This window comes from Drosophila nasuta, chromosome 2R (assembly GCF_023558535.2).
Source record: "Drosophila nasuta strain 15112-1781.00 chromosome 2R, ASM2355853v1, whole genome shotgun sequence".
Lineage (NCBI taxonomy): Eukaryota > Metazoa > Arthropoda > Insecta > Diptera > Drosophilidae > Drosophila > Drosophila nasuta.
In genome coordinates, this window is record NC_083456.1 from 22,725,486 (window position 1) to 22,748,617 (window position 23,132).

The 23,132-nt window shown below is 40.5% G+C and overlaps 2 protein-coding genes across 5 annotated transcripts in view; one reads left to right on the plus strand and one right to left on the minus strand.

Moving 5' to 3' along the window:
• Positions 1–7,385, plus strand: part of LOC132787717 (transcription factor E2f1) — a 40,231-nt gene extending 32,846 nt beyond the window's left edge. For all 4 annotated transcript variants that reach the window (XM_060794994.1, XM_060794993.1, XM_060794995.1 and 1 more), the window contains 5 exons: positions 416–1,230; positions 2,273–3,106; positions 4,042–4,309; positions 4,372–5,268; positions 6,548–7,385. In XM_060794994.1, coding sequence (XP_060650977.1) covers positions 784–1,230; positions 2,273–3,106; positions 4,042–4,309; positions 4,372–5,268; positions 6,548–6,672 — 2,571 coding nt within the window. In that variant the 5' untranslated portion in view covers positions 416–783 and the 3' untranslated portion in view covers positions 6,673–7,385. The remainder of the gene's footprint in view (positions 1–415; positions 1,231–2,272; positions 3,107–4,041; positions 4,310–4,371; positions 5,269–6,547) is intronic.
• A 2,505-nt stretch (positions 7,386–9,890) lies between these two features.
• Positions 9,891–23,132, minus strand: part of LOC132787715 (insulin-like receptor) — a 47,723-nt gene continuing 34,481 nt past the window's right edge. The window contains exons 3-14 of the mRNA XM_060794987.1: positions 19,371–20,691; positions 18,585–19,133; positions 18,349–18,518; positions 17,106–17,388; positions 16,672–17,028; positions 16,429–16,609; positions 16,144–16,351; positions 15,967–16,084; positions 15,233–15,889; positions 14,849–15,162; positions 12,401–14,775; positions 9,891–12,289 (exon numbers count right to left, since the gene is read on the minus strand). Coding sequence (XP_060650970.1) covers positions 11,950–12,289; positions 12,401–14,775; positions 14,849–15,162; positions 15,233–15,889; positions 15,967–16,084; positions 16,144–16,351; positions 16,429–16,609; positions 16,672–17,028; positions 17,106–17,388; positions 18,349–18,518; positions 18,585–19,133; positions 19,371–20,430 — 6,612 coding nt within the window. The 5' untranslated portion in view covers positions 20,431–20,691 and the 3' untranslated portion in view covers positions 9,891–11,949. The remainder of the gene's footprint in view (positions 12,290–12,400; positions 14,776–14,848; positions 15,163–15,232; positions 15,890–15,966; positions 16,085–16,143; positions 16,352–16,428; positions 16,610–16,671; positions 17,029–17,105; positions 17,389–18,348; positions 18,519–18,584; positions 19,134–19,370; positions 20,692–23,132) is intronic.

Here is a 23,132-nt window from a genome sequence, read left to right on the forward strand (position 1 = left end):
GTTAGAAATATTTTCGGTATGCTTCAGCGTTGTTTCTTGTTGGGAGCTTTAATGGGGCGAAGCGAAGATGGAGATGGAGAAGCGAAAGAGAGAGGGGCGAAGATGTGTAGAGGCAGCTCTTATACATAATTCAAAATGGTTTCCCTGCTTGCGCTTTATCATCAGCTTTTTAATGTCACGTCGTGTTTTGTTGTGCTCTCATTTCTCTCTTTTTTTCCTCTGCTTTGCGCATTTGTTACTTGCACTAATGCTAATGGCATGTAAAAGGTGCAAAGCAAAACAAAACACCTTAAATGGCGCTAAAGTTTAATGTGCCAATTGCATAAATATATACTCTATACTATATTATACTTTGCATTGAGCGACGCACGCACACATGTCTAATTCATTTCTTTTGTCTTTCTTTTTGTTGCAGATGTGAAGAGAATCCCTAGGTGCTAATTTAGTTGATAAGCGCAAACAAAAAGTACAATAAAGAAAAAAACAACAAGAAAATACACTCACACACACACACCGTAACCAATACACACACATCTGGCAACAATTTCGAACTAGGTGGCAACATTTTTAGCGGGCGCGCTTAAAAGTATGCTACACAAAATTACGGGCGATCGCCGCGCTGCCAGGCCAACGTAGCAAAAAGCAAAAGACATAAAAGAAACGACTAAACTGTAAACGAGAAGAAGAAGGAGGAGGAAGAGGAAGAGGAGAGAAGAGTAGATAGAGAGCAGAGCGCTAGCAAAATACTATTTTTGTACAACTGCAGGCAGCGGCGACTGCGAAATGTCGAAATATTTAACAACCACCGCCGCGCCCAACAGCCACAGCAATAACAACAGCAGCACACAACGTCAACAGCAACTTTATGGAGTTGGTGGCGGCAATTCGCAGGTGGTACGAAAGCTCAGCTATGAGCTGCTGGGCAACAACAACAACAATAACAGCAGTCACAACAATAACAATAATAATATTGTGATCAAAAATGAAAAGCTGCTGGACATTGATTACGAGCAACACGCTGGTGGCAACCACAACGATAACAGCAACAACAGCGGCGTTGGCGTCGCTGCACACCTGCGAGATCACGTCTACATAAGTCTGAGCAAGGGCGCAACAACAACATCCACAGTTATTGCCGAAGCAACGAGCACACATCAACATCCACAACAGCAGCAACAGCATCGCAGTGGCGGTGCAAGCAAAACAAATGATATCACACAATACTACAAGGTGAGAAGAGAAATGTTTATAATCAAAAAAATACATTAACGTAGCATACCTTAATATTTAACTGCACATTCAAGGCAGTTTTCTCATGCACAATTTAAAGCAATCTTGAATTATAGACTAAATTTTATAGACCAGATAAAACCAATCAGCTCTTATCACATCTTTAATTTAACAGAGCGAAAGAGAATAACATTTCTATGTTAAGTAACAGCTCTGTGCCTAAGCTGTATTGTTGCTTAGATGTTCCGCCTAGTTCTAGATAAGTTCTAATAAGTGATACAATTTGAGATTGATAGATAGTTAAGATATAACTTAATCACACACACTTTCTTTCCCATTCCGTGAAAGAATAACATTTCTATGTTAAGTAACAACTCTGTGCCTAAGCTGTATTGTTACTTTGATGTTCCGCTTGGTTGTTGATTAGTTAAGTATACAATTAGAGAATGATCGATAGTTAAGATGTTGCTGAATCGATATGGTGAGATCGATATAAACACGATGGCACACACACTTTCTTTCCCATTCCGTGAGAGAATGACATTTCTATGTTAAGTAACCATTCTGTGTCTAAGCTGTATGTTTTGATGTTCCGCCTGATTGTCGATAAGTTCAATATACAATTAGAGGCTGATCGATAGTTAAGATATAAGATCGATATAAACATTCCGTGAGAGATTGACATTTCTATGTTAAATATGAAAACATAATAAGATATGATTGTCGATAAGATAAATATAAATTTAGAGACTGATCGATAGTTAGGATATAACATAATCGATATGTTAAGATCGATATAAACACGAACTCATCACACACACATTCTTTCCCATTCCGTGAGAGAATAACATTTCTATATGCAAGTAACAACTCTGTGTCTAAGCTGTATGTTGTTTCGATGTTCTGCCTGAGTGTCAATGAGTTAAATATACAATTAGAGACTGATTGATAGTTAAGATATAACTTAATCGATATGTTAAAATCGATATAAACACGTACTCATCACACACACTCGTTCTTTGCCCATTCGTTTGTTGCACAGGTCAAGCGCCGGGCGCACGGAGTCACCCACGAGATCCACCCGAAGAAACAGGCCAAACAAAGCGATCAGCATCAAACGGTCACCTACAACAGCAAACAGCAGCAACAGCGCTACCACCACCACCAACAGCAGCAGCATCAGCAGCAGCAATACGAAGTCGAACACGACGACGACGACGATGAGACGACGACGAGCAAACCGGCCGGCAACGGATCTTCTGCTCATCACTCGCATGCTCAGTTTGCGCGAACAGCGTCTCAGCATCAGTCGACGGCGTCGCAGCAGCAGCAACAGCATCATCATCAGCAACAGGCATCGTTAGTCACATCGTCGTCATCGGCGGCATCAACTGGAGGTGGAGGTGGTGGAGGAGGAGGCGGTGATCGCAATCGGGCAGACACCTCGTTGGGTATATTGACGAAAAAGTTTGTGGATCTGCTGCAGGAGTCACCGGATGGTGTTGTTGATCTGAACGATGCCTCGAATCGTTTGTCCGTGCAGAAGCGACGCATCTACGACATTACGAATGTGCTGGAGGGCATTGGCATCTTGGAGAAGAAGTCCAAGAACAACATTCAATGGCGCGGCGGTCAATCGTTGGTCAGCAACGAGCGTTCCCGTCACCTCGAAGCGGAAAACGAGCGACTTGAGCAGCGTGAAAACGAGGTCAACACGCTTATCGATCAGATGCGCAGCGAGCTGGCCGATATATCGGGTGAGGTGGAGAACATCAGTGGCATGGCCTATGTAACGCAGAATGATCTGCTCAATGTGGATCTGTTCAAAGATCAGATTGTGATAGTGATCAAGGCGCCGCCAGAGGCCAGACTTGGGGTGAGTAGTAAAACTCTAAATCTAAGTGTAGCTAGCGTTGCCAGACTATTTATCACATATCCTTTTCACTTATCTACTTTGTGGTATACTCAAAAGTTAAATGTATAAATAAGTGCGTGTGTGTGTATTTGGTAAAAGTCTCGATTCGTCCCTATTCGGACGACGTCAGACAATTGTGTGCTTCTTCTTTGCGTCTGCATGCCATTAAACATGGCGCCCTATTTTTAGATACGACGCAGACGGCGACAAGCGCCGCACACTGCAAAATGGAATACACTCCTAGCGCCCCTCTGCCTGCCACCCCCTCTTCTCTTCCATTTAATGCTATACACTCCTATGATTTTTTTTGATATCATTTTGCAACTCAGAGCAACAGAACTCAGCAACAAAAATTTTCCAATTGAAATTTGTGCTCTGTCTTGTTGGCCTGATCTGATCTGATGTGTGATGATGATGATCAGCAGACGATTCTGTTCAGTTAGCCACGCACTATTTATAAATATTTCGCTTAATGTTTCCGTTCGCCTTGAACTGTTTAATGAACTCGCGCGTAACGCACGCACGAGAGCGAAAGAAAGAAAAGAAAAAAAAAACAACGAAAAACACACAAGAAAAACTAAAGCGATTAATATCGTTTACAGGTAGTCTCCAAACATACACACAAACATACATACTACACTAAATACTTGCAAGTAATTAAAAATTCGCTTAGTCTGGCAACACTGTTGCTTAGCCAACAAAATAAAGCGAAATGTGTAAATATCATTTCTAAAAATACAATTGGCAAGTGGCGCTGTTGGATACATTGCTATTAACAGTCTGTTAATTACAGTGATGTTAACTGCGCTGTTGCAATTCACAGCGCTGTTAACTTGACAGCCTTAACATTTCTGTTATTGACCTCTGTTCTCTCTCTCTCTCTGTCTCTGTTACAGTTCTCAGATCCAAAGGAGCCGCGCGAGATTTTCGTCAAGTCGGAGAATGGCGAGGAGATAAATGTGTTTCTGTGCCACGACAACTCGCCAGAGAATTCACCGATTTCCCCTGGCTCTGGACCCGATTCGGGTTATGCGCCATCTGGCTCATTGGCGGGCAGCAGCGGCCTGCGGACGGCGACGTCGACGCGACTGCAACACCTGACCAATCAGCGGCTCAACGATCCGCTGTTCAATAACATTGATGCCATGAGCACCAAGGGTCTAGGTAAGTCGATATATCATTACTCTAATCGAATCGAGTTAGTAATCTGTTTTCATATTTAACAGGCCATACACCATATCGCGTATCAGCCCAACGCAACCTCAGCAAATCGATTGAGGCGGCGGCCAAACAATCCCAGCCTGAATATAATAACATTTGTGATATTGGCGGTGTCAAGTATGAACTGACTTCGCCACAGCAGCAGCAACAGCAATCGTCGACGAATCATGTCGCCGACGACGATGACGATGATGATGTTGACGAGGAGCTAAATCAATTGGTGCCCACGCTGACCAGTCCTGTGGTGCGTAGCAGCGGTCATCATCACCACCAGCAGCAGCACCAACAGCAACATCATCATCATCCCCATCAGCAGCATCAGCAGCCGAACACAATTCAGCAGCTTTTCAGCAGTCTAACAAAATCGCCCACGCCAACGACGACGACAACAACGACGACAAGGCGACGTGGCAACAACAACAATACGCTTAATAGTCATAACAACAGCAGCAGCAACAATTCCCAACCCCCCAACAGCAACAGCAGCTACAATCAGCAACCGCAGCAACGACGCAGCGATGTACCCATGTATAACTGTGCAATGGAAGGAGCAACTGCGCCCTTTACTGTTAACAGCAACAGTAACAGCGGCAGCAATCACAGCAACAACTCCTCGGCCATGGGCTCGCTGCAGATGCAGTTTGCAGCCGTCGCTGGCAATGACAACAGCAACAACGGTGGCCTTGGCTTAACGGCAACATATGGCGACATCTCTGGCGCTGGCGCCAATGTTGCTCATCAGCAGCAGCAGCAGCAACAACAGCAGCAGCAGGAATACACGCATCATAGTCGCAACTATCGCTTGTTGCCGCCAGGCGTTGCCGACTGCGACGCTGACAGCGACGGCAGCAATGCTGCACTGCAAGGCCTCGATGCACTGTTCAGTGATATCGACACGGACTGTAAGTACACATTTTTTGAATATTATTTTACCATCAAGTTGTGTTTTCGTTTTCATCCTCTCTCATCTTACACGCATTACATGTTGCCTATGTAAATAACAGCGTCTGCGTTAACAGTGGCAGATAACATAAATATTTGTATGTTAAACAAAAATATAAGAAGCGTGCTTGTCAAGAACTTTCTCTGTGACTTGCGTGCATTTTTCTCATCGAAACCGCATCACAGTCTGAGTTCTTGCTGAGCGCGTACTTCGCACTTCAACAAACCATGTAATATAAATCTTCTACATAACTATTAAGTGAAAGTGTCGCATCAATCAAAGATGTCAATTGTGTTATTTTCCAAAATTTTTGCATTCCAATTTTCGGCGAGCTACCAACGAGAATCAGTTCAAAATTGAATTTTTTGATTTAATGTAACTTTTTGCAGTTTTCTTTATTATTTTCTTATACAGTGAAATGTGACATATTAAAATACAAAATCTTTTAATGAATTAACCAAATAACAAAACTAACTCTTCATGCTCTCTCTGTCTCACACACAAACATATTACATACACAGCATGCTCACTCCATTTACAGCCCATTTACATGCCCAACAACAACTGTTAGTAAGGCAGACGGAACTGTGAAAGCTCTGAAAACTAACAGTTTCTGTTAGCTGACAGTCATCGTGCACTGTTAACTTAACAGCAGCTGTTAATGAACGAGGAATTTCACGTTTGTGCCTACTACAAAATATATAATCCATAACAATATCTAATCGCAAACTAACAAACACTAATATTTAAAGGTTGTTTTAATTATCATTGTATATATATATGTATGTATATAAATAATGTATGTATGTATATTCGTATTAACCCGCCGCCTCTTATCGTCAAAATGGAAACCATTATTGTATCAACGCGCAAGCGCAAATTCATTTTGGAACTGAATTCTCGTGGGTCTGCAGTGCACTGACCGTTGCGGAGGGCAATTGTTCATATTGAAATTGAAATTTTGTAGCACCATGAGATTCAGCTCTGGCGTGAATTTCAAACATGCATCCACCAAACAAAAAAAAAAAAAATCAAAATCAAAACCAATCAAATCAACTCAACTCAAATCAAAGAAAATAAATCATCCCCGATGAAAATCAATCAATTAATGTACATCCATCATACATACCCCAACACACATGTACTTATTTCATTTTAGCAGCCATGCTTCGCATTGTATAGAGTATCATTTTTATATCGACCGTTGACTAATGTGTTTTCTCTTTTATCTTTTGCAGACTTCAATAACGATGCATTTGTGCCCATCGTTCCACCGGATGACAATGAATATCCATATGCGCTTAACGCTAACGAGGGCATCGATCGTCTTTTTGATTTTAGCTCCGATGCCTTTGGGCCCTAAGATCGATCCGTTGATCCTACAAAACACACACAAACAACAACAAATCAACTGCGAATTGGGGGAATTTTTGGGGGTGTTTATAATTTTAAATTATATACAAGGAAAGCAGCGCATATAACGTTAGAGATGATCTATTATTATTATTATTATTATATTATTAATATTATTATTATTACAAATTATCAAGTAAAGAAGCAGTTTAAAGAAAATTCAACAAAAACAAATTGTAGAAAACTTAATGAAACTAAGTTGTGTGTAACATTTTAAGCGTAAAATCCAACCTACATTTACATTTATAATCCAAACGTATTTTAAGTAAAAACAACAACAACAAAAAAAAAACAACTAAAAGAAAAAGAAAAACAAACAAAAATGCCCTCACAAAATGCAAAAACACATTTTATAAGCAAATTTCAATTTTTAGCCTTAACAAGAAAACGAAACAAAACTAAAACAGCAAACATCAATGCTGAATACTTAATGCAAAAAAGAAGCAAATCGATGAGAAACATTCAAAGATGCCTCATACAAAAATATTTTGCGCCAGAACTGTCTGTAAATTAGAACACTCACACACACACACATACACCCAAAAACACACACCCACAAAAAACAAAAGAAAAAACATAATTTTTAATTAGTAAAACAAAATAGTTATTAAACTAAATATTATATGAAAATAAAACAACTAAAAAAAAAAACAAAACAAAAAAGGAAAACAACTATAAGAAACAAGAAGAAATTCAATTGAAAATTGTAAAATATTGCTATGATAATTCCAAAAGAAAACGAAAAAGGAAACAAGAAAGAGATAAAGATAAAGAAAAGGAAAAGGAATACCACACATCCTCTCGACCAACTTCCCAGTTTAGTTACGACGCATGCAACCTGAATCAGGGGACAGTAGAAACACAAATGAAAAGAAAAACATTAAGAAGAACGACGAATACTTGATTGATTGTCATCTAGCCCCCTCTCTATTTGTGTCTTGTCTGCTGTTTGTATATTTTTTAGTTGCCGTTTCACAAGCTCTCAGTAGTGCGTTTGATTTAGTTATTAAAGCTAAGTATGCATAATTATTTGTTATTGTTATTGAAATGTAACCTAGAAAGCAAACACCACACACACACACAAACACACCACACCTCACAACACAACATAAGACACACACACTACACACGACAGACTTGACACCACTCGTAACAAATGAGAACCGCGAACATCCTCAAAAATAAACTCAATACCAGTTCAAAGTTCACCATCAAAGTCAAAGCCAAATCATCCCCCCACAAAACATAACCCAACTGAAACTGAAAACAACAAAATAATCAACTGCAACTAGTTATGTAAAACCAACCTATCGCATAGAGGTTAAACAAAATACAACTACAAAATTGTATAGAATCAAGAAGAAAAGCTATATAAATGTACTTTTATTTTATAAACAAACAAAAAAAAAATAAAATTTGTTAGGTACTTTTCTTTCGTTTCAAAACAAAACCAACACAAAAAAAAACCAAATAAATATTAAAAAAAAAAAACGAAGAAAACATAAAATGAAAAACTGATGAATTTAATTGGGCGGTTTTATTGCGATAATTGCATTTTACAGCGTGGATTTATGTAACTAAAAAAAATACTGCAAATTTCAAAGCTAACATTCTGTTTGTAAGCTGTTAAAATTCAAATGGGAATTCAAGTGTCGCTCAAGCAACGCCAATCGAACGCAGCGGCCTATAGTAGAACTAAAAATCTTTTGCCGCTTGCTACTCGATTCTGTTCGCCTGGTACTTCGCTGGTAATTTGGTCCGTTTTAGCTGTCGGCGCAATGCTTTTTGAGCTGTGCTGGTATGTGTGTGTGTGTGCGTAAGTATGTGTGTGAGTCCATGTGTGTGTGTCTGCGATGTGATTTACTCTACTCGCAATGGCTACAAATCCAGCTGAAATACCAGGCAAACAGAAATGAGTAACAAGCAGCCGCCTGTAAAATTGCACTCATTTAAATTCAGGAGAGCGCAACTATTGCTTGAGTGATTCTTACGCTCTTTACTCTTCACTCAAGCAACGAACTTTGAATTGAAGCTTTTGCTTTTGAGTGAGATAATATACTGCAATATCCAAACTCTGTTGTCATCTTTGGGGAATGGAAAATGGACAGGAAATTAAAAGATATTTTTTTTTCATTTTTGTATATTAATTTAGTTTTTATTATAGTCTCGCCATAATCATTTTGTTACATAATAATATGTGTAGTTGTTTATTTCGCTTATATAAACAGGAAACAATTAACTTAGCTTTAAATGTACAATTAGCTTTAGTTAGAAATAATAAAAATATTGAAGCTTTTTTTTTTGTTTTGTTTTAATTTATTATATGATAGGTTTGTTTTTATTATTTATAATTATGTTTATGTATATTTATATATATATATGTTATGTGTATGTTTGTATGTGTATGTACACTAACGCTGCTAATTGCGCCAACGAAGAGCCAACTATTCAGAATATATATATTTTCTATATAAGATGTTGGTATTTGGCTGCTCAGATTATTTTCTTCTCTTGATGATGTTGTTGGTACTGTTGTTGTTGTTGTTGTTGTTTGTTGCTGTTGTCATCGTCGTTAAGCAGTTCGTTACAAAAAATTGAGTTAATTCAACTACTAAATATACATAATTTTTCATAGTGCTTTCCGGCTTTGTTTTTCCATCAACTTCATTTTCATTTATGTATGTATGTATAATGTATTCATGTATTGTATGTATATATATTTAACTTGTTTTTATTGATTTAAATTTAATGTTGATTAATTTATAATTCCATTAATTGTTTTTACGTTCTCATTTCGCATTAAGTTTACAATTTTCGTTAGAATTTTTTTGCTTTGTTATGTACATAAAAACAAAAGGAACTATATTTTTCAGTCTTTTTAGTGTGTGTATGTGTGTGTGTGTGTGTGTGTATGTGTCTGTAGAATATTGTTTATGTTATGCATGTGTATGTGTGTGTATTTATTTGTATGTATGTATGTTTGTATATAGCGTATTATATGGTTTAATTAATTTAATTTAATTATTAATTCAATAGTTTTGTTTTCATTCAATAGTTTTTTTGTTTTTCATAGGTTTTACAACTAGCATTTTGTATAATTCATTTAAATATTTTAAGTGTCCTTCTTTTCTTTTCTTTGTATCTATCAAATAAAATCCGATATAAATCTTTTTCTATTTGTTTGTTACGTTAAAGTCATAGTATATGTGTATATATGTATAACTTTTTTTGTTTCGTTTTTGTTTTTCCTTGTTTTTTTTTTTTTTTTTGTTTGTTAATAAACTGCATATAAAGAGCGAAGGCAAATATCGAATACTTTTGTTACGGTTTCTGTTATTATTTTTGCTTTATCAAAATTCCATTTGTTGCTGTTGCAATATTTGAAGAGAATGTCTGTGTGTCTGTTGCATGTATTTATGTTTGTGTATGTGTGTGTGTGTGTGCAAGTGTATTTTATTTTCTTCTGTTTCTGTTGCGGGTTTCGTTTTTATAGCAAGTCTTCTATTCGTATAGAATATTTCTAAGATATATGTATATATATATATATATATATATGTATATGGTACACACATACATACATAACTGTACGTATGCATGTATGTAATTCGTCTATTGCTTTTTCCATGTATTGTATGTATTTATTTTTGTAATTGTCTATGATCCATAAATATTGATCTCTTAAGCGCCGTTTCTTTTTGCATCTATTACTTGTTCTAAATTTGAGTTTATGGCAATATCATCTAGAATCTATCTCTCAGAGTGTTTGCATGTGTATGTGTATGTGTGGCGGTGTGTGTGTGTGAGTGTGTGTTTCCATAAGTGTTTGTTTTGTCTACAGTTTATCAATATGTTACAATAAAATGCGCATTTTATAGCAAATAGCGTGTACATATATAATTATGTAAAAGTTTACTTAAGCTCTCTCAATTACGTAATTTGGAAGCTTGGCTTCAAATGAAATTAATTTAGAAAACAAAAACCAAAAGATAAAACAAACACAACTCTCTCTCTCTCTCTGTCGTTCTCTTTTCTATATGTGTGTGTGTATAAATTACTTTCACTCCTCTCTTTAACATTTTCGCTTTATCTCTTAGTTACAAACTTTTGCCAGTTGCCAAGCGCCATGCATAAAATCAGCGTATCGTTTTTATATTTTTTTTGTTTGTGTTTTGTTTTTGTATTTAAAACGAGCAACACTTAAACATAAACGATTTAAAAGAAATTGCAACACAATGTCATTTAAAAAAGACTAAAAAATTAAAAAGGAACAACAACAAAAATAATTTGTTTGAGTACATGCAAATTGAAGTTGTAGTGTTTTGTAGTTGATAATAGTAACTAATTTAAGGACATTAACTCAGTGAAGACATTTCGTTTCGTTTTGTTTTGTATTTTTGTATTCTTTGTTGTATTGCTTATTGTTGTTGCTGTTTTGTTTTGTTTTTGTTTTTGTTTGTTGCATCTTTTCGTTTCGTTTCGTTTCGTTACGTTTTGCGTTTTGGTAGGTACTAAAATAATTATTATATTATAATTATACATAAGTTAGGTTAGGTTCATACATACTCAAATATGTATATCATGTAATTGTAATTGTAATTGTATTGTTGTCTATGTCTAGATATAATCGGTACTTAGGTTGGTTGGTTGTTGGCTTTTGTACTTTTGTTATTTGCATTTAGGACTTGTTTTGTTTTCTTTTTTGTTGTATGTGTGTGTTTTTAACGGCGCTAGTAAATTATAAAAGAAATACTTAACAAATACGAAAAAAACATAGTATATAAATTAAGCTTAACTAGATTGTATGTATCTATATATGTATGTATATATAATAAATTGTTAGGAGGCTTGGCTCTAGGCAAAAGTTTGCTTGCGCCCTTACGTCTTAAATATATGCATATGATTTACAGTTGTTTTTATCGAGGGGATCTAACATCTCTCACTCAGTATTTACAGCAGAAACTTAACTACGAACTCAACAAATTACACTAACAATGCAGCTGCAGCCAATGCAGGAACTGCGTGAGTCAGTGAGGCTAAGCACTACATGAGCTTTGGCGCTATCGCTTTTTGAAGCTTTCGCTCACCTATGGCTTCTGCTTGTTCGCTCTCTCACTCACTGAGTTATTCTCCACCTTCCCACTCTATGTTCCTACATATGTTTATGCTAATTGTTGTGTGTGTGTGTGCGGGTGTATTTACATGTAATTCTTTTTCAACACTTGCGTTATTACGCTTCGCGTCCTATGAAACCATTTGGCGGCGGAGGTCGTGGCGTTGTCGATTGCCTCAGCCAATTTTCCTTGAGTATGTTGGACGAATTGCCGGTGGTTGCGGCGCTCGCTCTCGCCGTTGGCGTCGTCAACGACGTCTGCGTCGGCGTCAACGTCGGCGTCAGCGATTGTGTCTCTCCTCTGCGCGTTTGACTTACGCTGCGACTGCGCGGCTGCTGCTGTTGTTGTTGTTTGATGAAGCGTGCTCGCTGCTGCTTTGGTCGACTGAGCGGCATACGCTCCATTTTGATGTGCTCGGTATGCTCGTCCTCTTCTTCGTCATCGTCGTCTTCGTCACTGCAAAAATCGAAATCGCATTATTAGTACATTTCAAAATGGCGCATTAGCTGTTGCGCTCTCTCTTTCTCTCTCTGCTCTCTCTTCGTTCGGGTTTTGTTCGGCACTCACTCGTCGTCGTGTTCGTCGTCATCGGAACTGCTCGGCTGCACTTGCCGATTGGCCAACAACGGTGCGTAGTTGGGATTGTCGCTAGTATAGATGGCCGCCTGTGGTTCGTTCATCATCACATAGCTGGGATTATCGCTAATCATGGCTGCCGTAGTCGACTCATAATTGGGATTCAAACTGCTCGTGGTGAGTTGCGGTGGCCAGGCGTGGGCGTTATCCACCATGCCGCTGTTTAGCGATTCATCCAGCAACTTGTAGTTGGGATTATCGCTGATGATGGTGGTGCTGCCATTGCCACCCCCGCCTCCGCTGGGCGTTGTTGCTGTGGGCGTATAGAAACGGGGCGTGCCCGTGTAGCTGCCCGCACTGCCGCTGCCGCCGCTCTCGATGGTCCCCAGATTGGGTCCCATGCTGACCATGGCCATGCCCGACGGATGGCTGGTTAGATTCGTGTTGCTGCTGTTGCTGGGCGCATTGGAGATGTTGCTCTTGTGGCTGACATTGCTGCCGCTTCGCTTATGATTGAACCGACTGAGAATGCCGTAGCCAACGCGATTGCGAAACATGTCCGCCGCAGCACGCTTCAGGCTGGGATTACGACTGCTGCTGGCATTCGAGCTGGCCGCCGATGCCGTTGAGGGTTGCAATGAGGTGGAGATGATCCCACCCCCAGGCCCAGCGGCATTGCCCGCGTTGCCAATCATCTCGTCGGGCATCGATGAGCTCATGTTGGGCACAATGCTACCAACGCCGCCGCCACGTTTCGCCTTCGGCAGCAGATGTTGTTCGCCACTCAAGCGACCGCTGCCGCTGTGTGGCAACTCGACGAAATTGGGACTGGGATCGTACAGTTCATAGCCACGTTCCGCATCCGCTGTGAGTGCCACATTCGCTTCCGCATCCGGGTCCACATCCGCCTGCACATAGGCCGCATCCTCCATGTGCGAACCTCCTGCTGTGGGCATGGTGGACAAGGCATCTGGGGTGCTGCTCACAATGAAGGCCGAGTGCATGCTGAAGGGCGAGTGCGTGGTGGCCTGATCATCGACCATGGCAATGGGACTCTCCGCTGGTTGATCCAACGAAGTGTTATGCTCGCCCCGATTCGTTTTGTAGCCGGGATAGTCGCCGGCACGCATCGGCGTCGGTCCCTCATCCCCATCGACGTGTATAGCATCGAGTTGAGCATCGGCGTCCGCAAAGACATCGAGCTGCGTAGAACGCTCCTTTCGCTCCTTTTCACGATACTGCACACCCGATTCGCTGTAGTAGAAGGCCACGTCCTTGAAGCGCGGCTCCGACAGATCCTCCAGATAAGCAATGATGTCGAGGAACGACGGCCGCGCCGTTGGCCTGTGACGCCAGCACTTGTGCATCAGCCGGTGGAGCACCTCGGGACAGTTGTCGGGCCGTTCCATGATGCCGCCATCGATAACAAAGCGCAGCACCTGCTCATTGGACAGTCCCTGATAGGGTTGTGAGGCAAGCGTTGCCATTTCCCAGAGCACCACGCCATAGCTGAAGACATCGCTGGAACTGGCATAGACACCATCACGCAAACTCTCCGGCGGCATCCAGCGCACCGGCAACAAACCCTTGGTCCCCTTGCGATAGTAATCCGTCTCGTAGATGTCGCGGGTCATGCCAAAATCACCGATCTTCACGGTTAAATCGTTGGCCACCATGCAGTTGCGTGCCGCGAGATCGCGATGCACAAACTTCTTGGCCGCCAAATAGGCCATGCCATCGGCAATCTCGATGGCCATCTGATAGATGCGACTATAGGGCGGCGGTGGCTCCACGCTCAAGGTGGCGCCACTGGAGTTGGTGAGGCCAATGCGCTGCTGATACGCGGCACGCACATCCTCACGTTCGTCGGGCCGATGCAGACGCAGATACGACTTGAGATCGCCCTTCTTCATCAGCTCCATGACGACCAAAGCGGGCTGGCCCCGAGAGCATACGCCCAGCAGATGGACCACATGATACGTGTCGAACTCCTTCATAACACTTGCTTCGCTTAGGAAATTGGTGCGTTCGCGATCGGTGGCATTCTCGTTGACCGTCTTGATGGCACACGGCGTATCCGGATCCCCAAGATTCTGGCCCTTCAATATGCCCTCGTACACCATGCCAAAGGAGCCCTGACCCAGGGAGCCCAGCTGGAGGACGCGTTCGCGTGGCACCTCCCAATCGTCGGGCACATACTGCAGACTGGCATAGAACGGATTCACCTCCGTGTTGATGTACAGATCCTGCGGCAATTTGCGTCGCGAATAGATGTAATACATGTAGATACTAGCGGATAGCAGGACCAACATTAATGTGGCGCCCACGCAGTACAGTACCAAGGACAACACCGAGATACCGGGCGGCTGGAAAAATCAAAAATGTAAATCATTGATTAGTGATTGTGCTTGAATTGATTTGGAATTCCCGTTCGCTTACCGGCACCACAACGTAAAAGGTCTCGGTTCGAATTCCCTCGCCGGCCAGTGAGTTGGCACGTATCTGAAATCCGTATTTGCCCTCACTCAAGTTGTTCACCACATAGCCGGACTGATTGACATACTCCCTCCCCGAAATGCAGCGTTTCTCCTCGACAGCATTCTGCTCCTGGCGCTCGTAGAAGATCGTGTACGAAACAATGGCACCGTTGGGACGCTCGGGTGGTTTCCAGCTTAGCTTGACGCTGCCACGCGTCGTGTTGGCATTGGTGCCGACAAGTTCGCCCGTCAGATTGTACGCCTTGTCCACATTATCTGCAATTGGTGGATTGGATTAATTGGTTATTCGAATGATAATTCAATCAAATCATGCAATCATGCTTACCTAACTTTAGGACTCTCTTATCGAGTGTAACCTCTTCGCTGCACGGATCGTTGAGCGAGTCGATAATCGGGTTGTCATGGTCTGGCTCTCGACATGCCATCACCGAAACAATGTAGTATGAAAAGTGTTGCAGATCGTTGAATAGAAACTCGGTCGTGTTTGCACCTACTTGGGTCCAGTGGCTTGTGATGTATGTGCGGAAGGGATCCCACGTTTTGGCATCAGTTATGGAGCTGTTCGATGTGTTGTTACCATTTTGATTTGGAATGCCATTTTTCTTTAGTTGCTGTTGCTGTTGCTGTAGATTAATCGAGCGCACATGACGCGACATAACACTCTCCATTTGCCTTTCATCCACATCGAAATCATTGTCATCCATCTCCTCGATTTCGATGTCATCCATCTCATCGATTTCAATATATCTTCGCCGGCGTGTCGCATTCGTGGTTGGAGCTGGGTTTGATTTCTTTCGCACGTAGACAAAGTTTTGGACACTATTTTCGAAAGCAATGGAATCCCTTACTTTCTTTTCTTCATTTTCCACATTATATTCGGGAATTTGACTTTTATCGCAAGTGCAGTTCTTCTCATTCACATTCATTTTAATCTCGATTTTGGCCGATTCATATGTGTCATTGGTGACCGCATTTGGCACAGCTAAAGAAAATATGAAAGGAAGGTTTCAGTTTTCAGATTTATAGAACATTTTTCTGTTTTCATCATTAGCCACTTACGTTCTTTGCAATAGTTGCGAAGATGTTCAATGAGACCTTCAACGCGAGTGTGCCTCACGCTCACAATATATCGGTTTAACTTGCCATTTGGGAGTAATGGAGGTTTCCATTTAACCAGCTAGATATTTGTCGAATTATTATTAATTTCTTTTATTAATGTATTTATGTGGTACTCACAATCTGAGAAGCGTTGAGCGAAATTGCGCTTAGTTCAGACACTTTCGATGGCTGAGATGGGCTTGTTTTGTAACGTATTATCTCGCTTTGATAGTTGCGTTTCTCCGATGAAATTGTCTTGGTACGCACATAGAATGCATAATTGGTGAAGGGCTTTAGTCCGTTTATTTGAATGAGAGTCTCTCTCGTTGGCTCCGATACAATCCATCTGTGGGCGAAACGAAAGGAATAAAAATTCGTAATATAAATAATACAACACAATACTATATAAATTAGTATACTCACTTATTCGAGCATGGCACATAGGAATCGATGGTCTCATTGCCATAAGGATCGATCGTGTGATAGAATTGATAACCAATGAACGATCTGTCATCATCGTATTTCACATCAGAGCTATTCATTTCGAATCTAATATATGTGCTGGACAACATTGCGAGACTCACGTTGAAGGATAACGTATTGCCTACATAAGACGACATTTCAGAATAGTGCAGTTACATTGCATTATCAAAAATATATACTCACATATGCCCTTGTCACCATTGGAATCTTCAGCCACCTCATTCTTGTTGAACGTTTCCGGTTTGCCGGGTAAAAATGGTTTCAGTGCGTCAATCTTATCCAGACAGAGTTTCGGATTGAAATGGAAGAAAATGCTGCCATTGATTGACACGTTTTGATTCTCTGCCCAAATACCCTCCAGATCACGATTCTCCAGCACGTAGAGCGCATAACGATCATCAATAGTTTTCTGGCCTTTGATTTCGCGTAAGTTTTTGAAAAATGACAGCGAAGGAAGTTCATAGGTCAAATGGATCTTCAGGTATGTATTGATCGTATGTATTCTGCCCAAACCAGCTTCCAACTCCTCTAAAATGTGAGCTACAATATACAAATTCGAATAATTTCAAAGTTTTATTATATTTTCGAGTGTGTGCTAATATTGTAAATGAACGTACGTCCGCCACGCTTGATAGTTATAACCAATCCGTGTTTGTCGATGATGGTACAACCCTGTAATTCCTTGGCTCGCAATGCGCTGTCAATCATTATGCCATCACAGCGTTTTTCACATGGTCCATTGCATTTAACGCACGAGTGAGTTTTCGGATCCGGGTAAGAATCTGCATCGCAGATCGTTGTACACCTGCCCTTGTCACGTATCACATCCAATTCCTTGTTATCCACGTACTTTTTGCCGATTTTGTCGCACATCTCCGCCGTAATGCAACGTTGCTCGTACTGGGGGAGTGAAAGAGACAATTTATATAGTTATTGTTATCAAAAGGTACAGCAGTCGTATAAGCAATACAGATTTTTTTTGTTCGTTCGAACCAATAAAGCAATGTATTTTCTCAATGTCTCATCTCTAATATATGCATATTACATAACTTCTCAATGTTTCATCTCTAATATATGCATATCGCATAACTACAAGATAAAGATGGAGACAGGCTGCAATCCCAAGCTTATACTACACAAATGTTATATCTAGATGGCCTAATTCATTAAACTGTTAACAAAAATTATCAACCTGATGATAACTGTGAATCTAAACACTATTACATTTTGGCAAACTTCCTAACTGCATTCTGATTAAACTGAATTGCTTTTATCTGGATTATGAAATGAATAGAGCAATAAATATTAAATACTATGCCACACAAAAAAATTGATTAGTGTCAACAAACGAGGCGATATATATCTATATATACTATGTATATATATCGAATTTGGGTACATACACTAAAAACTATAGTTCTTAAGACTTCCGATCAGATAAAAATTGTCAAAGCTAATTAAGGAATACTTTTGTAAGCGCAAGAACGCAAATACTGTAAGAGGTTGCTTTGGCTGACAATATGGTATATTTTGAACCCAATGGTTTATATTGAATGTAGTACTGTATCAATAGACCAAATATAGCATTTTGAGTATTTTTAGTATTTTGCGGCATATTCATTTGGTATATTTTAAATGAAGTACTCTATCAATATACCAAATATTGCATTTTTAGTATTTTGTGGTATATTCTTTTGCTATATTTTAAATGAAGTACTCGGATCTAGCTTTCCTACTTGTTTTTTTTTTTATTGTTACGAAGTTGTTGCCTACGAATTCTGCTCCATGACTGAATTGCTTTCATCTGGTTCATAATTTGAACCCAACTATGTTTTTATTTCTATTCAACCTTTCACTTACCACATAGGTTCCTTCCTCGCACTTATCCGAGCAGATTTCATTGTGAATGGAGACATGGCGACAGGCGGTGCAAGCTCCAGTGACACCAGGCGCTGTGCAACTTCCGATACAGTTTTCGTTGCAGCAAGTGTTGCGATCCATGCAATTGTGAGGACACTCCGGCGGACAAACTGAAAGCATAAATATATTTAAGAGTAATAATGCCATTTGATTTTCTTTTCTTTTGAATTACTCACTTATTTGGCAAGCGTGACTGTTCCAACAGTAACTCTTATTGTCGCTGCCATAACGACATTCGGGAGCATCGCTTTGGGCGATAATAGAATTCTCGCCGGGACATCGAAGACACTCGAGTTCGTTGTTGTTATTCTTGAGGACAACAGCATCTTTCGTGGCATTCAACGATAATATTTTATCCCAATTGACCGTGGTGACAAAGCAGAGTTTGGGATTCTTCTCAATACGTACACCGCCATTGGTAATGGCACGCAAATTGGTTAAGCTAAGGTCCTCCAAATCGGGATTTGAATAGACAACGAGGGCGTAACTTTCGAATCGCACATTGCCACGTATAACGCTCAAATTGGGAAACAGTTGAGACAGCGAATAGAGATGACTCATGCGATAAAAGACAAGATAGCCCGTGATCTCAGTGAGCAAAGGAAACGAGGTGGTGTAATTAGCTATATCCATTAACGTTATCAGCAAAAATCCCTCAACTATCGTACAGTTTTCTAATGAATTAAGTAGAGCTGGAGTGTTTCGCAAGTCCATCGATTTGCAATCTGTTGGAAAAACGACAAAAGATATAAATGTAATAAAATGATGTTATATCAAAATTCTTAAAGTCAACAAATAACACATTTATAATTTGAAATTCGAACAATGTAAAAATTAAAATGAATATTATAACATTAATTTAAATGTACGTAAATGTACTATTCAAGTTTAGCCAATTTTCAAATTTGTTGTAAACATTTCCCAATCGAATAAATTATCTCTAAGTTAATGGTCATACTTACAAGTTTCGGGTCTCGCCAATCGCATGTTGTTTCTGTACTTGTCAATGAGAGTGCTGTTACTGTTACTGTTACTGTTAGCTATGCTGTTATCTCTGCTGCTTCTGTTAATGTTGTCATCAATCGTATTGGGACTGCGCGAATGTCTTTCCAGCCTGTGCGCAAACGAACTTCTCGAGTACTGTTGTTGTTGTTGTTGTGGTTGCTCTTGCTGTGCCATTGTTGTTGCTGTCTGTAGTGTTAGCAACGTTATAAGCGTCAGTGCAATGCTCTGTTGTCGCCAACGTTGTGATGCCACATTATAATGCTGTTGTTTCTGTAAACGTTCTGTTGGCCTCTGATGACATCCTGTCTGGTGTCGTCGGTGTCTGGCGAGTAGTTGACCACAATAAAGTAGCCACTTTTGCAACTGCTCCGTCAGCAAGAAAATGTTGATAATCCACTTGTTGCTGTTATTTGTATTAATATTTTGTCGCGGATTGTTTCTGTAGCTGCTGCAGTTGCAGTTGCAGTGGCAATTGGCTGTTTCTTTTTGGTTATTGTCATTTGTACTATTACTACTACTACTACTACTACTATTCCCAAAATTTCGTTCATTTTCTGTTGCTGCTGTTAATAATGCTGCTGCTCGATAGCTATACGGTGCATGTTGCGTGTCGTTGGCAACAAGTGGCTGGCATTTGTGCCGATGTTGTTGCCATCGTTGTTGTTGCTGCTGATGCTGATGTTGACAGCCACAATGTTGCGCCGACGCGAGCTTGTTGGGGAATGTTGCGTCGTCTCTGCTTCTGCATAGACTGCAGTTAATGTCTGCATAGGAACTGCTGCTGTTGCTGTTGTTGCTGCATGTTGCTCGCTGACTGGAGCAACATGTTGCTGGGAAAACACGCCGGCATAACACACAAATGTTGTCATGCGATGCCGATGCGGATCCTGCTTGTTTTGCTGTTGTTGTTGATGTTGCGCTTTCTGATAATGAAGTTGGCATCTTCGTCGTCGTCGTTGTTGCTGATGTCACCATCATCGCATCTTCATCACCAACATCATATAAAAAGTAAGGCATGTTGAGTTGTTGTTGTTGTTGTTGTGTTTCCTACACTTGGCAAATTTTTTTCGACTGTAAATTATTTATTAAATACAATGTTTCTGCTACGGGCACCGGCCCACTAAGTAATCATTGCAGCACTTTTCTCTCTATCTCGCTCTCTGTTTGTCTCTTCTGTGGCTCAGAATAGTTTTGTTTTTTTTGTTTACATATATTATCGTCGTCAGTTGGAATGCTTTTTGTGTAGTTGTTGTCGTAGTTTTTGTTGCTAGTCGAAACCTGAAAGAAGCAGAGCAAAAAAAGTGCAAATGTTGTTGTTAATAAACAAGCAGCAAAATTACAACAATTACGTATGTAATATATATATGTGTGTGTGTGTGTGTGTGTGTGTTTGTAGTTGAAGCAACAGGCAGTCACAGAGGCTATTACAATAATTTTATGCGAAAAAGGGCGCCAAGCGCTTGGCACACGTGTCGCCGCCGTTGTGACTTTTGCTGACGTAGCTTTATCGCATTAGGGTGACCATGAACAGCAGCAGCGGCAGCGGCAACGAATCTATCATTACACATTCATAATTGCATACATTTGCAGCAAGTGTATTAAATGCATGGTTCAAATTGCTTAACAGCTGCTAATAACAGTCTTAGTAAAGCCGGATGCTGCTATCTCGCTCTCGCTCTCACGCTCACAACCCGCTCTAAAAGCTCACGCAAACTTTCAACACATACGTATCTAATGTGTATATGTGTGTTTATATGCTAATACTTTGCTCAATTAAGCAGCGCCAATAGTTGTTGCTTGGAATACACACATACTCTGCTATAAATATATGTGTATATGTGTGTGTGTATTATGCGGCAAAAGAAACAAGAATTAGCATAGAAAAACACATTATAATTATTGTTGCTATTTTCAATGTTGTTATTGTTATTACTATTGGCCAAATAGCATTGACGTTTGTTTGCATGACGCTTGCCGTCCCGGCGTACGCCCTTCGCTTCGCTGCTTTAACGCTGACGTTTACGTCAAAACAGCAGCTGTGGCAGCGGCGCAGCGCATCGCTTGTAAAAGCGTAGTAGATAGTAGTAAAACTCACAAAAAAAAGAAAAAGAAAGAAAATGCGCATACTACGTTGTAATTCATCAACTCGACGCTACCTCTTCACACACACACATCGCAACACAGGGTGTTGCCGGTTTTAATTTGATTTTTTTTTGTCTTTTTTTTTTTGGGGCGTAAGAAAAACAAAATGCGGCTGCGTTGTCATCGGGTATGAGCTGCTGCTGCTGTTGCTGGTGCTGAGCGCAAAACGTGGCACCAAAACAGAGAAACGAAATCGGGAGAGCTTAGAAGGAGGCGGGGCACTTAGAACACCACCCGCCCGTCTGTGTGTTTTTGTTTTTGTTGTTGATGCAGTAGTAAAAATGTTGCTGCGTAGTTAAAACGTACTCATAACATACACATACACACACACGCGCACACGCACATATTTACATAGATATACGAATACTATTAGAGAGCATGAGCATGATGTTCTTTCTTGTGGGCCTGTCAGAGGCTGAAAATGCTTGCAAAATATTTTCATAACAACAACAACAACAGCAACAGTTTCAAAAGCAAAACATTCGGCTCTCTAGCACTCACGCACACTCTGCTCTCTCACTCACTCGTTCTCTCACTCACTCTCTATCTACGTCTATGTGTCCTCTCTCTCTCAGCTAATGCTGTGACCGCTTGTTTTATTATGCTTTACTATTTGTTTTTGTTGCTGTTGCTTTTATTGCGCAGTAAAAAATAATACACTAATAGACAGTTCCCGGGACGGCCAACAATCGGGGTTTAAAGCCAACAACGATGGCGCCATAAATAATTAAATAAAAAAAAAATAGCAATAGTCAACTAAAATAATTAAAATGGTTATAATACATAACATTAAAAGCACATGCTAAAGCACAATAACAATGCTGAATAATAAACGCCATGTCTCCAACTGCCAACGCCGACTGCACGTTGCCTCTGCCGACCGCCATGACACCTGCCGCCTCACTCGTACTCTCGCTCTTGCGTACTCTTACTTCGCCCTCTCTCGCACTCTTGCTTTGTTTAATTTATTGCGTTCGCGCTCTTCAGCGTCGACACACACACAGTTGGAAAGTCATCGCGCTAGCATGACTCGACTCTCAAACTGTTCAACTCTATGCTTACGCACATACAAAACTAAAGAGAGTGGTAAAGAAAAAGAGAGAGAGAGAGAGAAAGAGAGAGCGCAAGGCACGCTCGTCGTGTAGTGACTGTAAAACCGTGTAACAACATTGTTGCTGGCAGTTGACCCAATTTCTCACATTTTTTTTGTAGCTTTTGTTGTTTTTTATTTACTACCTCTATCAGGTAAAAAGCGCAACATTTCCGTCTACACGATGACATAAAACAACCAACAGTGAGTAGCAGATACTCATACACACAAAAACACGCTTATCAGGTGCACATGGAAAATTAACAGACGCTCCCACTCGACATTTTATTGTTTAATTTCGTTAAACTCAGCCCCAGGCGCCACCGTGCACGCGCTCGTAAAAGTGTAAAGGTGCAATTGGCACGCTTAACTGTCATTTGTTTTGCTTTTGTTTTGGTTTTTGTGTATTTTTTTACGGGCAACAACAACAGCAATCACGGCCACACAGCCAAAGGGCAATATTATTGTAAAACTGCATTCGCTACGC